This window comes from Epinephelus fuscoguttatus, linkage group LG18 (genome assembly GCF_011397635.1).
Source record: "Epinephelus fuscoguttatus linkage group LG18, E.fuscoguttatus.final_Chr_v1".
In the NCBI taxonomy this organism is placed as follows: Eukaryota; Metazoa; Chordata; class Actinopteri; order Perciformes; family Serranidae; genus Epinephelus; species Epinephelus fuscoguttatus.
The window spans coordinates 39,478,643-39,495,714 of NC_064769.1; the positions used below are offsets into that span (position 1 = coordinate 39,478,643).

Sequence of the window (17,072 nt, forward strand, 5' to 3'; positions counted from 1 at the left end):
CGTGGGGTGACGGAGCCCAACGTAAACTGGGAGTACTGGGTTTTATCATAGGCAAGGCAATTTTATTTCTATAGCACCATTCATACACAAGGCAATTCAATGTGCTTTACAAGAGAAATACATTCAAATAAAGGAACAATAGATCATTAAAAACAAGAGCTAAAAGCAAGACAATAAATAGTTAAAAACAGTGCAGAAAATGCATTTAAAAAGCAAACATAAAGCAACAGCAGACAGATATAAAAACAATAGCTACAGATTATCCTAACAATAAGTTACATATCTAGTTCACTGCTAAGCTGCAGTAAATAGTAATGTTTTAAGCCCTGATTTAAATGAGCTGACAGTTTCAGCCGACCTCAGATATTCTGGAAGTTTGCTCCACAGGCGGGGAGCATAGAAACTAAAGGCTGCTTCACCTTGTTTGGTTTTGATCCTGGGAACACTGAGTAAACCTGTTCCAGATGATCTGAGGGGTCTGGATGCTTCATAACGTACAAGTATATCAGAGATGTATTTAGGACCAAGACCATTTAGTGCTTTATAGACAAGTAACAAGATTTTAAAGTCTATCCTTTGACACACAGGAAGCCAGTGCAGTGACTTAAGCACTGGTGTGATGTGCTCCACTCTCTTGGTGTTGGTGAGGACTCTGGCAGCAGCGTTCTGGATGAGCTGCAGTTGTCTGATTGATTTTTTACTCAGGCCTGTGAAGACACCGTTACAATAGTCCAGCCTGCTGAAAATGAAAGCCTGAACAAGTTTTTCTGTATCTTGTTTAGACAGAATTCTTTTATTCATGCAATGTTTTTAAGGTGGTAGTAGGCTGATTTAGTCATTGTCTTAATGTGACCATTGAAATTTAGGTCTGAGTCCAGAACTACACCAAGATTTCTGGCTTGATTTGTAGGTTTTAGTGTCATGGCGTCAAGGTGAGCACTGACTGTTGATCTTTGTTCTTTGGGGCCAAAAACAACTATCTCAGTTTTGTCTGTGTTTAGCTGTAGAAAATTCTGGCACATCAATGTATTGATTTCGTCAATGCACTTATTTAGCAGATGTAGGGGACTGTAGTCATCTGGTGACACTGTTATGTAAAGTTGTGTGTCATCTGCATAAGTATGGTAGGAGATGTTATGATATTCCATAATCTGAGCAAGAGGGAGCAGATAGATGTTGAACAGAAGAGGCCCAAGAATGGACCCTTGAGGAACTCCACATGTAATCTTTGTTCGCACAGATTCATAATTGCCAAGTGACACAAAGAAATCCCTGTCTCGTAAATAAGATTTAAACCAATTTAGCACAGTGCCAGAAAGTCCCACAACTTTTCTAGTCTGTCGAGCAGTATGTTATGGTCGACTGTGTCAAATGCAGCACTGAGGTCCAGTAATACCAGAACCGAAATCTTTGATGCATCACTGCTCAGATGAATGTCATTTAAAACTTTTACAAGTGCAGTCTCAGTGCTGTGATGTGCTCGAAATCCAGACTGAAAGGCATCAAAGGAATTGTTTTGATCCAAGAAGGTGTTAACATAAATATTACATCAGCTTCAGTTAGCAAAACAAAGGATTGTATGTCAAGAGTTTGTAACAAAGCTGGGTGCTGCACAGGTTATTATTTCTCCAACTGTGAAGCACAACATAAAGGGTTACATGATTAAAATTAATACAGTTATTATTATCATTAGTAAAATTAGTAAAAAATGTCTAAAAAAAGATAATAAATTGTCCAAGAAAATGTTGATAAATGTTTTTAAAAAATCTTATTAAAATGTCCAGAAAATATCAATGAAATATCTGAAAAAGATTTTTTAAAAATGTCCGAAAAATATTATAAAAATGTCTGAAAAATATTTTTAAAATGTCCAAACAAGTGTTATTGAAATGTCTGAAAAATGTTATCAAAATATCTGTAAAAATGTCAATGAAATGTCTGAAAATATTAAGAAAATGTCCCAAAAAGAAGTTTAAATAACTTTCTGAAAAATATTATGAGGAGACTTTTTTTTACACAAACTTCCGTTAACAAAATGGTTTCAAGCATCACTCATAGAAATAAAACATTTATTAACCCAACAATAACTCTTCTGTGTTCACTGCTTTAAGGCTCATTCTGACTGATGATAATGGATTTGAAGCACCAAAATTCGAGAGACGTTTATCTTTAAGGTTCATAAACACTCTCAGATCTTTAACTTAAACCTGAGAGAAACTGGAGTCTTACGTCACATGTAGCTGAGAGCTGAGTCAGAATTAAAACAGGAGGTTGAATTTAAAAACCAGGGTCTGTTGAATCCACAGAAGTTTTTACACCAATTAAATCTCCCTGTTTATAACTGAACTCCCGCAGAATAATAACGGCCGTTTTCTTTTCTGCAACAGTGATTAAAATAAGCTGATAAACATCTCCAGTGTTGTGATGCTTTAAGTATCAGCTGATTTGATGTTTTGCATATTGAACCGAAGGAATCCTAAAATCCCGTCGGAGCAGAACTTGGCCACAGACACACATCAAACCTTATTAACGATATAATCTCTGATTCCTGCTCTGCTCTGTCTCCCCTCCAGATGTGTGTGTGTGTGACTCGGAGCTGGGCTCCCCCGGGTGGAGGGAACCTCTGGACTGCGTCCGAGCCTCTGAACTGTGCAACCAGAACAGCCAGTGCAGCTCACGTTACCGGATCATGCGCCAGTGCCTGTCCGGCGGGGACAAAGAGCGCAGCACCATGCTGGCCTCCAAGGAGTGCCAGGGGGCGCTGGAGGTGCTGCAGGACTCCCCACTGTACGACTGCCGCTGCAAGAGAGGCATGAAGAAGGAGCTGCAGTGCCTGCAGAACTACTGGAGCATCCACATGGGTCTGACTGAGGGTAAGCCTCCGACACAGAGCCGTGTGGAGAGTTAATTAAGCCTCCTGCTGCCTGTTGATTTCCCCTCAGTGTTGAGAGCTGCCAGATGAGACGCAACAACTTCTGGTGTTATTGTGAGAACTTCACACATGCAGGAGGTCAAAGATGCTCGGCATCGATTGTTGTGTGGGTTTGTGTTTGAATGTTGCCTCAAGTGCCAACAGGGACGAACAAGTGGAGAAAATAACCAGCGTGTTGTTGGCTTCACTTTCATTTAAAGAGGATCTGCACCCATTTCACTCCTCAGTGTTTCCACAGTTGGGTTGGTTTCCGGTTTTTCTGTCTGGTGTACGAGTTTAAACCGGTTTTATTTTATGCAAATTAAAAAGAAGCCTACATCATCAACCTGTGCTGACAGCGTCATGACGCTGAATCCAACTCATATTAAATTAGTAATAATTAATATGACTATAAGACTAGTATAGCGTTATGTTTATAAACAAACTAAGGGAGCCACGAGTGTCTGTCAGGCTGTGACCGAGTCCGGGTTTCCTCCAGGTGCTCTGACATGTTCTCCCCGTGTAAGACTGCAGGACGGGGGCAGTTGTCTTGTCTTTAAGTCGCCGTGTGAGGAAGTAACAGCGCCTAAAATGTGTTATGTGTGTGTTCCACTGCGGGAAATTTAATAAGTAGCTGTTAGCAGTTAGCAGCTAACTCAAAAAAGGCAAACAGCATCCGAAAATGTCCATAGATAATAAAAAACAACGAGGTCCAGGAGTTCCTTACCCTCCAAGCACAGGACAGGATCAACCGCCATATAACAGGGACGCTAAATGATTGTTATTGACATGTGATGTCATTGTTGTTGTTTATAAAGAGTTGCTGACACGTGTCACGCCATCACGCCTCTTTTACTTCTGTGATGTCATCATGCTGTGTAAAATCACACACTGGAGCGTCATGATGCCGCCGCCGTTTGGTTCTGTGTAAAGACGAGACTTTGTAGCGGCTCTGTGGCGCCACCTCTGAGTGAAAAGCGCTATTACGTTTGGCTCAGGAGCGTCTGCTGAGTCAAGTGTGGCACCTGGTAAAATTCAGTGCACTGTGACATTGAAGACTACAAATCTGTGAGCACCACGTTGTGACAGAGAAGAAGAATGTTTCAGTGTTTGTGGTTCTGCTGCATCGATCCTGATCCTTTGTTTTTAAACCGGTCCAACAGTGTTCTAAGAGTGCAGTGATAAATCTCTTCTAACAACGACTCATGTTGTTACTGTTGTTGTTGTTGTTGTTGTTGTTGTTGTCATCGTAATGTGCTGTGGGAATTTTAATAGAACAAACAGGCACATCAGATGAAACATTCTTTGACTGCAGAGCTGCTGTGTTTGGAGTCACCTGGCCAATGTCTTTGGTTGGTTCAGGTCCCACTGCTGGCCCTGCACTGTGTTCTGTGTGTGTCAGCACCACACACACACACACACACACACACACACACACACACACACACATTTACGGCCGGTTGGCTGGCCTAGTTTGGGTCTCAGCAGTGGCAGAGCTCATTAAGAGCCTCTCTCTTTGTTCTCCATTCCACTAAGGATGCCTCTGTGGTGCCAGCTATGCTTGCAAAGCCCCTGCATTTCAAACACACACACACACACACACACGCTTGGTGGCGACTCACAGGACATACATTTAAGCTGGACCAAGTGTGCGACTACACAAAGACATTGTGTCAGACGTCTGTAGCACTCAGTGTGATCAGCAGCACGACTTCACGTTGTGTTCAAGGACAGACAGTGTGGTGCGTTTGAGTGTCTGTGGTGCGTTTATGTGTCCGTACAGAACGGTCACACACAGCTGACTGTTGAAGGTGTCTTGGAGGATATAAAACATTTAAAGTATCCCTTCTTTGGCTCAGTACCCCTGAACACAACACGACCTCCTGATGTGAGCTCACGCTGTTATAACGTTAGTTTTCTGCTGTCATATTAATTACACACAGGGCAGGAAGCTTCTGCTACTTAATGACTTTTTAATACCAATGTAATTAATGTTACTCCGTAATATTTGACGCAGTGTTGTATTTTGTATTTCTCCTTCTTTTGTGTCGCCCTGAACAATTAAAAAATCACAGTATTGAAATCACACAGTGTCAATAAGACAATAAAATGCAATATGAAATAAATGACTTCGCCCATGAAACAATAATGGAAACAACAACAAAATGGCCACAAACAAACAACACTAGATGAATAACTAAAAACAAGAATGTTCAAAGACAGAAACAACACAATGAAACCTATGTCAGATTTACCAGTTTTTGTTTTAGTCACTTTTTGTTTAGTCTAAGTTGATCAGGGAGAATATTCCAGACGTTAGCTTAACTGGTACCAGGTGACCAGAAACCAGTAAGTGTGGAATGTTTTTCCAGACGACAGTATGCATGAATCAACAGTATTGTTTATCACATGCATCGCTGCATTTCCAGTGAATATAGTGGAATGAAAAGCATTTGTTTCTTTAGAGACATCACTGCGCTTCCTGCTGAGTGGGTGGGTATCACAAGTGACAATTTCACTTAGACATTGCTGCATTTCCTGCAGCAGTAGTAGGCATCCAAAGCAGTTGTTTTTTACGGAGCTATTGCTGCATTTCCAACGGGGGCAGTGGCGCGAAAATTGGTTGTTTTTTACTACGACACCCTTGCGTTTCCAGCTGGGATGGAGCTATAAAAAGTATTTGTTTTTCAACTAAGATGTTGCTGCTTTTCCAGCGGGGATAGTGGGCATCAAAAGCAGTTTCTATGGAGACATTGATGTTTTTCCAGTGGAGAGAGTGGCACAAAAGTAATTGTTTTTTACCAAGATATCACTGCATTTCCAGTCGAGATTGTCAGCATCAAAAGCAGTTGGGTCTTTTTTTACCCAGACATCACTGCATTTCCAGCTGGGATAGTGGTACTAATAGTGGTTGTTTTTCACCAAGACATTGCTGCATTTCCTGCCGGAATAGTGGGCATCAAAAGTAGTTGTTTTTTACAGAGACATCATTGCTTTTCCAGCAGGGATAGTGGCCTGAAAAGTGATAGTTTTTACCAAGACATCGCGAGGATAGAAGCATCAACAGAGGTAGTTTTTTTTTTTTACCATGACATCGCTGCATTTCTAGCAGGACATGTGGCATGAAACATGATTGACAACAATGCGATTGTTTTTTACTGAGACAATGCTGCATTTCCAGCTGGGATAAAGGCACAAAAAGCAGTTTTCTCCAGAGACATCATTGCTTTTCCAGCAGGGATAGTGGTGCAAAAAGCAGTTGTGTTTTACCTTGACATCACTGCATGTCCAGGGGACATTGCTTGTATCAAAAGAAGTTGTTTTTTCTTACAAAGACATTGCTGCATTTCCAGCTGGGATAGTGGTGCCAAAAACAGTTGCTTTTTAACCAGACATCACTGCACTTCCTGCTGGGAAAGTAGGCATCAAAAGTGACATGGCTGCATTTTCAATGGGGATAGTGACAACAAATCAATTGTGTTTTTAATGAGACATTACTGCATTTCCAGTGGGGCTAGTGGGCATCAAAAGTGGTTGTGTTTTAGTAAGATATCACTGTATTTCCAGCGGGACAGTTGCACGAAAAGCAGCTGTGCTTCACTGAGCCATTGCTGCATTTCCAGCTAGGGTACTGGGCATCAAAAGGGATTGTTTTTTTTACAAATGCATTCCTGCATTTCCTTCGGGGATAGAGCAACAAAAAGGGTTGTTGTTTTTTTGCCTAAGTCATTGCTGCTTTTCCAGCTGTGATTGTGCCCCTGACAGCAGGTATTTTAAGCTAAAACATGATCTTTTGCTAACCATAACCAAGTGGTTTTTGTGCCTAAACCAAACCACATGAAATGTGACATTTCAGCATATCTGCTGCATAAAAACATGTTTTGCAGAAATGTGTTTATTCTTCTGATTGAGTTGCAGTTGTGAAGAAAGAAAGATGCAGCAGTAATCTGTCTGCTCTGTTCTCTGCAATCTGGAGTTCTTTTTAAAGATGTTTGTCAGCGGCACTTGACCAGATGACTGTGCAGTACTTAAGGTATGACAACAGGTGACCTAACAGCATCAATCTTTACAGAAGGTGGAACATATGCAGAATATATCCCTGAAATAGCAATGCCCTTTCTCATCTTGGAGACAGTGTAATTAATCAGGTCAGACTGAGACAGTGAAGAAGAACCTTCAGACTCTCAGACACAGTACATACGCATCATAAAGCCGTCTGACTGGATACACTGTGAGCAGGACGATAATTTAGAGACCAGTGAAATCTACATGATGCTTCAGATGGATAGATGTGGACAATACCAGCAGCAGGCGGAATTAATGAACAGCAAGAAAAAATAAAATATATTTCAAACACTTTTTCTGAGCACTTCAGTTGGCAGGATTTCAAGGGCACAGGTAAATGGGTTTAAGTTGGATACGGCCTTCAGTCATGAGTCTGAACACATCAAACAAATGATTCAAACACAGCAGCAATCTGTGTGCAGATAGGCGCTCTCTAACACCGGCAGCTTGATTACAAAGAAGCTTAGAAATATCTGTATTTCTTGGAGGAGGGTTCATCTGCTGCATGGTTAATTACATTGCAGATTAGTTTATATACGTCTGATATAAACTGTGCTCTGCAGTTTTAATTTCTAGCTGTATTTTCTCTTTCATGTGACAATGAACAAAAGAGTTTTTCCTGCACTGCTTTTCTTCTGTCTCTCATTCATGCATGAATATTTAACAAGGCAGTTAGAAGAGGGATTAAAAATTCAAGAAGGACAAAGTTTGGCCAGCATTAGAAAGAAGATTAACTATAACTACTGTTAAGCGGCTGTGGCTCAGAGGTAGAGCGGGTCGTCCACCAATCGAAAGAGCAGCGGTTCGATCCCAGGCTCCTCCAGGCTGCATGTCGAAGTATCCTTGAGCAAGATACTGAACCCCAAATTGCTCCCGATGGCTGTTCCATCGGTGTGTGAGTGTGTTAAAACTGAGTAGCAGGTGGCACCTTGTATGGTAGCCTCGGCCACCAGTGTATGAATGTGTGTGTGAATGGGTGAACGTGACTCGTAGTGTAAAAAGCGCTTTGAGTGGTCACTAGATGACTAGAAAGGCGCTATACAAATGCAGGTCCATTTACCATTTACCATTTAAGTATAGACACTTTTACACAGTAATAACGGAACAGTTTACTTAAAACCAACGTCACAAAGTGCTTCACACAAAACAAAGATAAAGAAAGAAAATGAGCGAGACTAAAACCAGTCAAAATCTGATGTGTGCCGTGTGTTAGAGACGTCACGTTAAGCGGATAAGACAAAGTAGTTTTAAGAGGTAATTTGAAATAAGATAATTTGGTGAGCCTGACCTCCTCATGAGCTGGTTCTTGTCTGAGGAGGGATAGTTGCAAGAAAAGCTGTTGTGTTTGAGATATCACTGTATTTCTAGCGGGAATACTTTCATGAAAAGCAGTTGCATTTTACCGGGACATTGCTGCATTTCCAGCGGGGATAGTTGGACAAAAAGCTGTTGTGTTTTACTGAGACATCACTGTTTTTCTAGCGGGGATACTTTCATGAAAAGCAGTTGCGTTTTACCGGGACATTGCTGCATTTCCAGCAGGGATTGTTGCAAGAAAAGTGGTTGTGTTTTAATGAGACACTGCTGGATTTCCAGTGTGAATAGTTGCAAGAAAAGCAGTTGTGTTTTACCAAAATATTGCTGCACTGCCGGCGGAGCTAGTGGCAAGCAGTAATTAAGTTTAAGTTTATTTACTTTATTAATCCCCATGAGGAGAAATGCAATGTTATTTATATTGTAAATGTAAAAAAAGATGTAAATGTAAAGTAAATGTAAAAAGTGTAATTGTTATTTATATCAACAGGTTAGATCCCAAGAACTTCGAAATGTAATCTGGAGCCATAGAAGTGATCAACAAATCCTACAAGAAATAGGAAGTCGTAAAAGTTGATGCTTAAAGTGGAAAAGAGCAAAGCAGACATTTCACGATCCAAGTGTTTGGCAAAAATTATCTTCATATTTTCAGCATGTAGGTCGTTAGCTTGTTGTTTTCCCTTAGCAAAGTGGATTTTGACAACGGTAACAAGGAGATAGCGGCAGGAGGGGAAAATTTTTTTGTACTTTGATGTTTGTTAAACCCTGACCTCTAATTCATGATTATCTCACCAAAAAAAAATTATATTCTATTATTTCATTTTGAACGGACAGAGCCCAGGGTTTTTGAGAAGACACTTGTGTCATGAGTAAGCCTCCGAGACCACACAGATGAAGTAATGAAACACAGAAATAATTAAAAACTTTGTGCTGGAGAAGGAAACAATTCACGGCTCATTATGACTCGTTAGCCTGAAATGTGTCTTTAAATGAAAGTCGCAGAAATACAGTGCAATGAATAAGGACACTAAAAACACTGAACGGTGACAATTCATTAAAAGACTTTGTCACACTCATTATTCTGAAGTAATTAACTGAGATGACATTAAGATTTAAGAGATTTGAAAATATTGGTATAAACTTCAGACTTTAAACAGAGGAATCCTGCGGCTGTGTGTCTCTGCAGATTTACACTGACACTGACGATGTTTTGGTCCGAGGAGGACAGTTCGGTATAAAAGGAGCTCACCTCGGTTGGTTTCTGTCACGTTGTGTGTGATGTCACATCCCACGTCAGCAAATCAGCAGACTTCTGGTTAATTAAAGGAGTCATGACTGACAGCAGCATCCAGGTCTCACACTGAGGAGCCTTCAATGAATCTGTGATTAGCCAGCAGATCCTCAGAGAGCAGCGGAGAAGGTGTTGAACGGGAGGGTGGAGATGACTAATGAGCTGAGGGACAGGAAATTGGTTGTGGGTGGAGAGAGCAGAGCCCGGAGACACAGAACTGGAGTCGTATTTGCAACCTTGTCTTCTTTCTTTATCTTCATTCTTTGAAGGCCGTCACTCTCAGCCTGACACACAGCAGAGGAAACACTCGTGCTTACAGTCGACTGCGCTGAAACAGCACACACACACACACACACACACACACACACACACACACACACACACACGGGTCATGGAAACAGGTGTTTAAAAAGGTGATGGAGGGAAACAAATAAGCAGCGAATCAAAACTTGGTCTGTGTGGTCAGAGGAGACCAGTCTAGTTATTAAAGTAGAGGAACCACAAAGGCATATAAAACAACCACAGAGAGACATAAAATGACGACAGGAGATGCAGAACAGCTACAGAGAGGCACAAAGCGACTGCAGAGAAATGCAAATAGATTGAAAAGAGGAGCAACACAACCAGAGCGAGACAGAAAACAACTTGAAGGAGACACAAAACAAGCACAATGGATGCAAGATGACCACAGAAGGGATCCAGAATCACCAGAAAGAGACACAAAATTACTTTAAAGAAACGTAAAACAACTACAAAGAGACGCAAGAGGGCTTACAAGACACTGAGGCAGTTGAAGGAGACACTGAGATGCAGACCAACTACAAAGAGGCTCAAAACAACCACAGGGAAAAGCAAAGTTACTACAAAGAGGTGCCAAATGAGTCCAGCAAAACGACTGCAGAAAGATGCAGCATGACTACAAAGAGGCTCAAAGCGACCACAGAAAGACTGAAAAAACCCACAAAGAAAAGCAAAATTACTACAAAGACACCCAAAACATAACAGAGATGCGCAGTGGCTGTAAAAAGATGCAAAACAACCAGATAATCACAGATAAGAGGCTCAAAGCGACCACAAAGGGTTAAAATAGCCACAATGAGATGCAAAACAACTAGCAAGAGACACAAAATGACTTTAAAGAGATTTAAAACAGCTACAAAGAGATGCAAAACTACAAAGACATGGAAAATGCTCCAAAAGAGGTGCAAATGACTAAATGGAGATGCAAAACTACCAGATAGAGACAACAAGCGACAACAAAGAAACAAAGGCAGAGATGTAAAATGGCCACCAAGAGATGCATAATAAGCAGGAGGAAACAAAAACCACTCAAAGATGTGCAGAGTGCAAACAAAGACACATAAACAACTAAAAACATTAAAAGACTACAAAGAAAAGCAAAAGGCTCCAAAACAGACACAACATTAGCTAGAAAACAACTACAGAGACACACACTAACGACAAAGAGATGCAAGACAACCACAAAGAGACAAAACCACTCAAAGATGTGCAGAGTGCAAACAAAAAGATGCAAAATGCGAAAAGACACAAAACAAATAAAAACAGGATAAAATGAAGACAAAGAGGCGCGAAATGAGTTAGAAAGCAACTACAAGGAGACACAAACTAACAACTAAGACATGTAAACGGCTTAAAGGGATAGTGCGCCCAAAAATGTAAATTCAGCCATTATCTACTCACCCATATGCCGAGGGAGGCTCAGGTGAAGTTTTAGAGTCCTCACATCACTTGCAGAGATCCAAGGGGAGAGGAGGTAGCAACACAACTCCACCTAATGGAGGCTGACGGCGCCCCAGATTCAAACGTCCAAAAACACATCATTGAAACCACAAAATATCTCCATACTGCTCGTCCGTAGTGATCCAAGTGTCCTGAAGCCCCGCCATAAAAAGTTGTTTGGAAAAACCTCATTTGAACTCTGTTTTTAGCCTCATTGTAGCCTGTAGCTCTGACTGCCTCTCTGTGCACCGCGCTCACGTGTGTGCACTTACGCGAGACCGTATTTTATGTCGGGGCTTCAGGACACGACACTTGGATCACTACGGACGAGCAGTATGGAGATATTTTGTGGTTTCAGTTATGTGTTTTTGGACGTTTGAATCTGGGGCGCCGTCAGCCTCCATTAGGTGGAGTTGTGTTGCTACCTCCTCTCCCCTTGGATCTCTGCAAGTGATGTGAGGACTCTAAAACTTCACCTGAGCCTCCCTCGGCATATGGGTGAGTAGATAATGGCTGAATTTACATTTTTGGGTGCACTATCCCTTTAAAAGAGACACAAAGAGACAAAAACACAAAATGCCAACAGACACAAAACAACTAGTTAGAGGACAAAATGAAGACAAAGAGTCACAATACTACAAAAAGACACAGAGTGACAACAAAGAGATGCATAATGCCTCAATGAAGTGCACAATGACTACAAAAAGATGCAAATGCTATGAGACACAAAATAACTGAAAAGAGATTGAAATGACAACAAAGAGACGCAACATGACTGAAAAGAAAACAACTACAACACAAAGAGATGAACGATTACAGAGAGACCACAGAAACATCATGAGAACAAAGACAGGCAACATGCTACAAACAGACACAAAACAAAGACATAGAGATGCAAAATGTCCACAGAGACGCATCATGTCCCAGTGAAGTGCACAGTAACTATCAAGAGATGCAACACAACCAGGAGGAGACACTAAATGACTACAAAGAGGCGCAGAACAACTGTGAAGAGACACAACTCAGCCACAGACGTTTGGAGTCAGAGTTCGAAGCTGTTCAATGATGTTTTTCACACGAGATTATTCAGAGTTGTTTATTCGTCACACTGAATGAACCCCGACAGTGTTAGTGACACATGTGGTGGGTGAAGGTGTCGAGGAGGGTCGGCCATTGTTGAGAGCGACCTCATCGCTGTTCATGAGACAGATTTTCATTTTGCTCCTAATTCAGGATTCATCACCTCCTGTGTGCCAGAGAGATTTTCCACCCCGCCGCAGTTCATCCTCAGCAGCAGACTTTCATTTGGGTAAACAGGGTGGATCTATGACATCTCAATTAGGAGGCGTGAGGCGTGAGGCTCTCTTCTCTGCTGCCCTACTTTATACTTCAGTCTGTTTTTAAATCTGAGTCTTGTCTCATCCAGCTTTGTGCCCTGAATGCTCCACAGCTCATCATCCGTCCTGCTCTCTGTCCTGTTTGCAGTCTCTATCACGGTGACTGCAGACACGATTCAGCAGCCTGCAGGTGAGCGTCGGAGCAATAACCCCGACCATGGAGAGAAAACACACAACAGGAAAGCAATATTCCACACAGCTCATTGACGGCGTGCTATTTATCATTCCGGCACTAACGGCAAATACAGATCGCCCAGAGCTGCGAGCCGAGTCTCAGGAGCAGCAACGAAAACAGGAAGCAGCAGAGCAACTGCAAATATATTCCATCTACTGTACATGTCATATATAACACAGAAAGAGAACAAAGCTCACAGGCAGCAGACAGAGGAGCTATCACAGCAGACGTATAAAATATTAACTACCCTTCATTATCAGCAGATACAGATTATAAGTGTTTTTAACGTCATATAACAGCTGTTTATACTTGCAAAACAACTACAAGACATGCAGAGCGACAACAAAGAGACACAATAACCAGAGACAGACACAGAGCGACTACAAAGAGTCACAAAATGACTACAAAGAGACACAGAACAACAGCAGAGAGGCAGAATGGTCAGTAAGAGATGCAGACGGACTGCAACAAGATGTAAAACGACCAGATAAAGACACAGAATGATTCAGGATAACTACAAAGAGATACAAAGTGACTACAAAGACACGTAACACGACAGCAAAGAGATGCAGCATGACCACAGGTAGAGTATCTTGTATCTGTTAAACCTTCCCCACATTTTCCCGGGGTTTACGGTGTTACCGTGACTAATTAAAAATCACTTTGAAGGCCAGGGCACGTAGTGGATTGACAACTTTGGCCGCGGTGCTGAACACCCGCTCTGATGGAGAGCTCGTGGCACAAACGCACAGACACTTTGGGGCAGCCCTCAACATCAGAGGAAACCGCCTGGCTCCATCACATTTCCACCAGAGAAGGAGGTCTCCATCTCCCTGAATAACAGGCTGGCGACAACAGGCCGTTATCTCGCTCTGGACCTGCCACCGCATCGGCTCTTCTTTGAAGGAGACGGCCCACAGTCATCTGTTTGTCATTTGTTGGGGTTGCGCTTCTCCCTCCTCCGCTCTGATGCCTCTGGACCTGCTGCTGCTGCTACTTGCAGAAATTGTGTTTTTGTGTGGGACCAGCTCGCTTGATGTGTGACTTGACATCTTTTCTTCTCTTTCTCACGTCTGAGCTGTCACGTGACGACGTCACATCCAAAAACTTTATCAAATGTCCCGACAACAGTTAAGGACAGTTAGAAGAGAAACATTATAGCCTACTATTAGTTTTAAACTGTAATTAGTATTACACTGAAAACTGAACCACACATACTGGCCAGGTGCTGGACAAACACTCATTATAGGCCTCTATAGGCCTGTATGCATGGCAGATTTTTTTAATGACAGTAATGAAACTGATACCATTGCTGTTTTTAGATACCACGGGATACCTTATTACTGTATTATCTCCACAGACACACAAAATGCCCCAAAGAGATGCAAAATGACAACAAGGAGACAAAAAACAACAACGAAATGTGCAAAATGACTTTAAAGAAAAGTTAATGACTGAAAAGAGATGTTGATCGACGACAAAGAGACCCTAAGCATCCACAAACAGACACAAAACAACTACAAAGAGACACAAAACAACCACAAAGACACAAAACAACTACAAAGAAACACAAAACAACCACAAAGAGACACAAAACAACTACAAAGAGATGCGAAACAACTACAAAGAGACACAAAACAACCACAGAGATACAAAACAACCACAGAGACACAAAACAACCACAAAGAGACGCGAAACAACTACAAAGAGACACAAAACAACCACAGAGATACAAAACAACCACAGAGACACAAAACAACTACAAAGAGATGCGAAACAACCACAGAGATACAAAACAACCACAAAGAGACGCGAAACAACTACAAAGAAACACAAAACAACCACAGAGATACAAAACAACCACAGAGACACAAAACAACTACAAAGAGATGCGAAACAACCACAGAGACACAAAACAACCACAAAGAGATGCGAAACAACCACAGAGACACAAAACAACCACAAAGAGACACAAAACAACCACAAAGAGATGCGAAACAACCACAGAGACACAAAACAACCACAAAGAGACGCGAAACAACTACAAAGAGACACAAAACAACCACAGAGATACAAAACAACCACAGAGACACAAAACAACTACAAAGAGATGCGAAACAACCACAGAGACACAAAACAATCACAAAGAGACACAAAACAACCACAAAGAGATGCGAAACAACTACAAAGAGACACAAAACAACCACAGAGACACAAAACAACCACAAAGAGATGCGAAACAACCACACAGACACAAAACAACCACAAAGAGACACAAAACAACCACAAAGAGACGCGAAACAACTACAAAGAGACAAAAGGTCTTTAAAGAAAAGTTAATGACTAAAATGAGACGTAGATCCACTACAAAGAGACGCTAAGCATCCACAAAGAGTCACAAAATGGTCAATAACAGATACAGGACAGTGACACAGACATCGGTGCATTTCCTGCCGGTTTAGTGCTCCAGAAAGCAGTTGTTTTCTACCAAGACATTTCTGCCGGAATAGAACCATGAAAATCTGGCAATGCCAACATTTGTTCTGGCAACTGCAACTCAGCCAACCTGCTTCATGAATGTGTAAATATTCTCTCTTCCTGTGCACTGATCCCACGAGTACATGCAGTAATTAATACTAATTAATGATGTCATAAGATACTGTGTTGCTGATACTGAAGCTTCAGATGAGTCAAAGTTGTAACTTTCATGTCGACTGCATTTGAAACCTTTAATTGATCTCTAATGTACTAACTCTGAACGCTCAGTGGGCGGGTGGAGAGAATAATGTGCTGCTAATGTTTTTAGACAACAGATTAATCAGCTGAGCTGTTTGCAGTCTGTCGGCTGTGTGGATGGAACCAGACGCTGTGTGTCTGAACGGAGGGACGGAGGATCTGAGGGTGACGGAGGAGGAGGAGGAGGAGGAGGAGGAGGAGGAGGAGGAGTGCAGCAGATAACAGAGTGATATCCAGGGAATGAGATGAACGTATGATGGCACAGCTGACGGAGGAAGAGGCAATTTGAGGGCGAGGAACAGAAAAAGGAGGAAATGGAGTAGAGCGGGGTGATTCCAGAGAGATGAGATCAGACGCAGGATCAAACCTCCATTTATCTGTTTTCTGACACACTTCCTGTTTATTACAGGACGCAGGGCGGCGTCTGTGGCGGAGGTTAAACCGCTGACCTCCTGTTTAATGCGGCCATTTGGAGACTGTTTGCCGTCGAGTCGCAGGTGTAAACTTTTGATTGTAAAGTTTTTACGGCAGCAGAAACGGTCAATGAATCAGCATCTGGCCCTGATTACGGCCCGCTGCCGTGGCGCTCAGCACATCAGAGGAGATTTATGGAGATCTGATTTTTGATTGTCCCACAATGATCCATCACTTCGCTGCTGATGTGTGACGTCTGCCGGGTGTATGGCGTGATGTTTGTTGTTTGCCGCTCCATTAAACCACGCTCGACAATGGTGATCATTACCCTGTTAAGTGGTGGAGTGTGTGTGTGCGTGCGTGCGTGCGTGCGTGCGTGCGTGTGTGTGTGCGTGTGTGTGCGACTCAGAGACATGATAGAAATAAAGAGCAGAATCAACCCAGACAGATCCACGGAACACAGAGGAGGTCACACTTTATAAATCATTAATGTGTCATCAGAATATTTATTGATGTCAGTGCTCTGCAGGAAACACAGCTGATGTAACTTCACAGGTGACGAGTGTTTGACCTCTCAGGCTGAAGGACGCGGCGCTCACATTATATTTATCTGTGTTCACACGCTGCTGAATTTAACTTTAAAATGATATCAACTTAAGTTTTCTACCTCTGTGCCAGTGAAAACTGGAGGCATTATGTTTTCTGGGTGTTGGTCTGTCTGTCTCATTCTTGTGAACAAAATATCTCAAGAACACCTTGAAGGATTTCTTAAAGTATGGCACAAACATCCACTTGGACTTAACTATAAATGTATTAGAATTTGAATGTCAAAGGTCAAAGTCACTGTCACTTTGTGTCTGTCTCATTTTTGTGAGTGTGATACCTCAAGGGGATTTCCTAAAATTTGGCACAAACAGTCACTTGGACTCATCAATGAACTGATTCAATTTTGGTGGTCAAAGGTCATGGTCAGTGTAACCTTGTGCCCATGTCATTCTTGTGAAATCTAAAGAACACCTTGAGGAAATG

The 17,072-nt window shown here is 42.0% G+C and overlaps 1 protein-coding gene across 2 annotated transcripts in view; it reads left to right on the top strand.

Annotated features, from left to right (window-relative positions):
• Positions 1–17,072, top strand: part of gfra2b (GDNF family receptor alpha 2b) — a 180,881-nt gene that overhangs the window by 14,400 nt on the left and 149,409 nt on the right. For both annotated transcript variants that reach the window (XR_007451685.1, XM_049603832.1), the window contains exon 2: positions 2,574–2,873. Coding sequence is in view for 1 of the 2 variants with exons in the window: in XM_049603832.1 (XP_049459789.1) it covers positions 2,574–2,873 (300 nt within the window). In the remaining variant the exon portion in view is untranslated. The remainder of the gene's footprint in view (positions 1–2,573; positions 2,874–17,072) is intronic.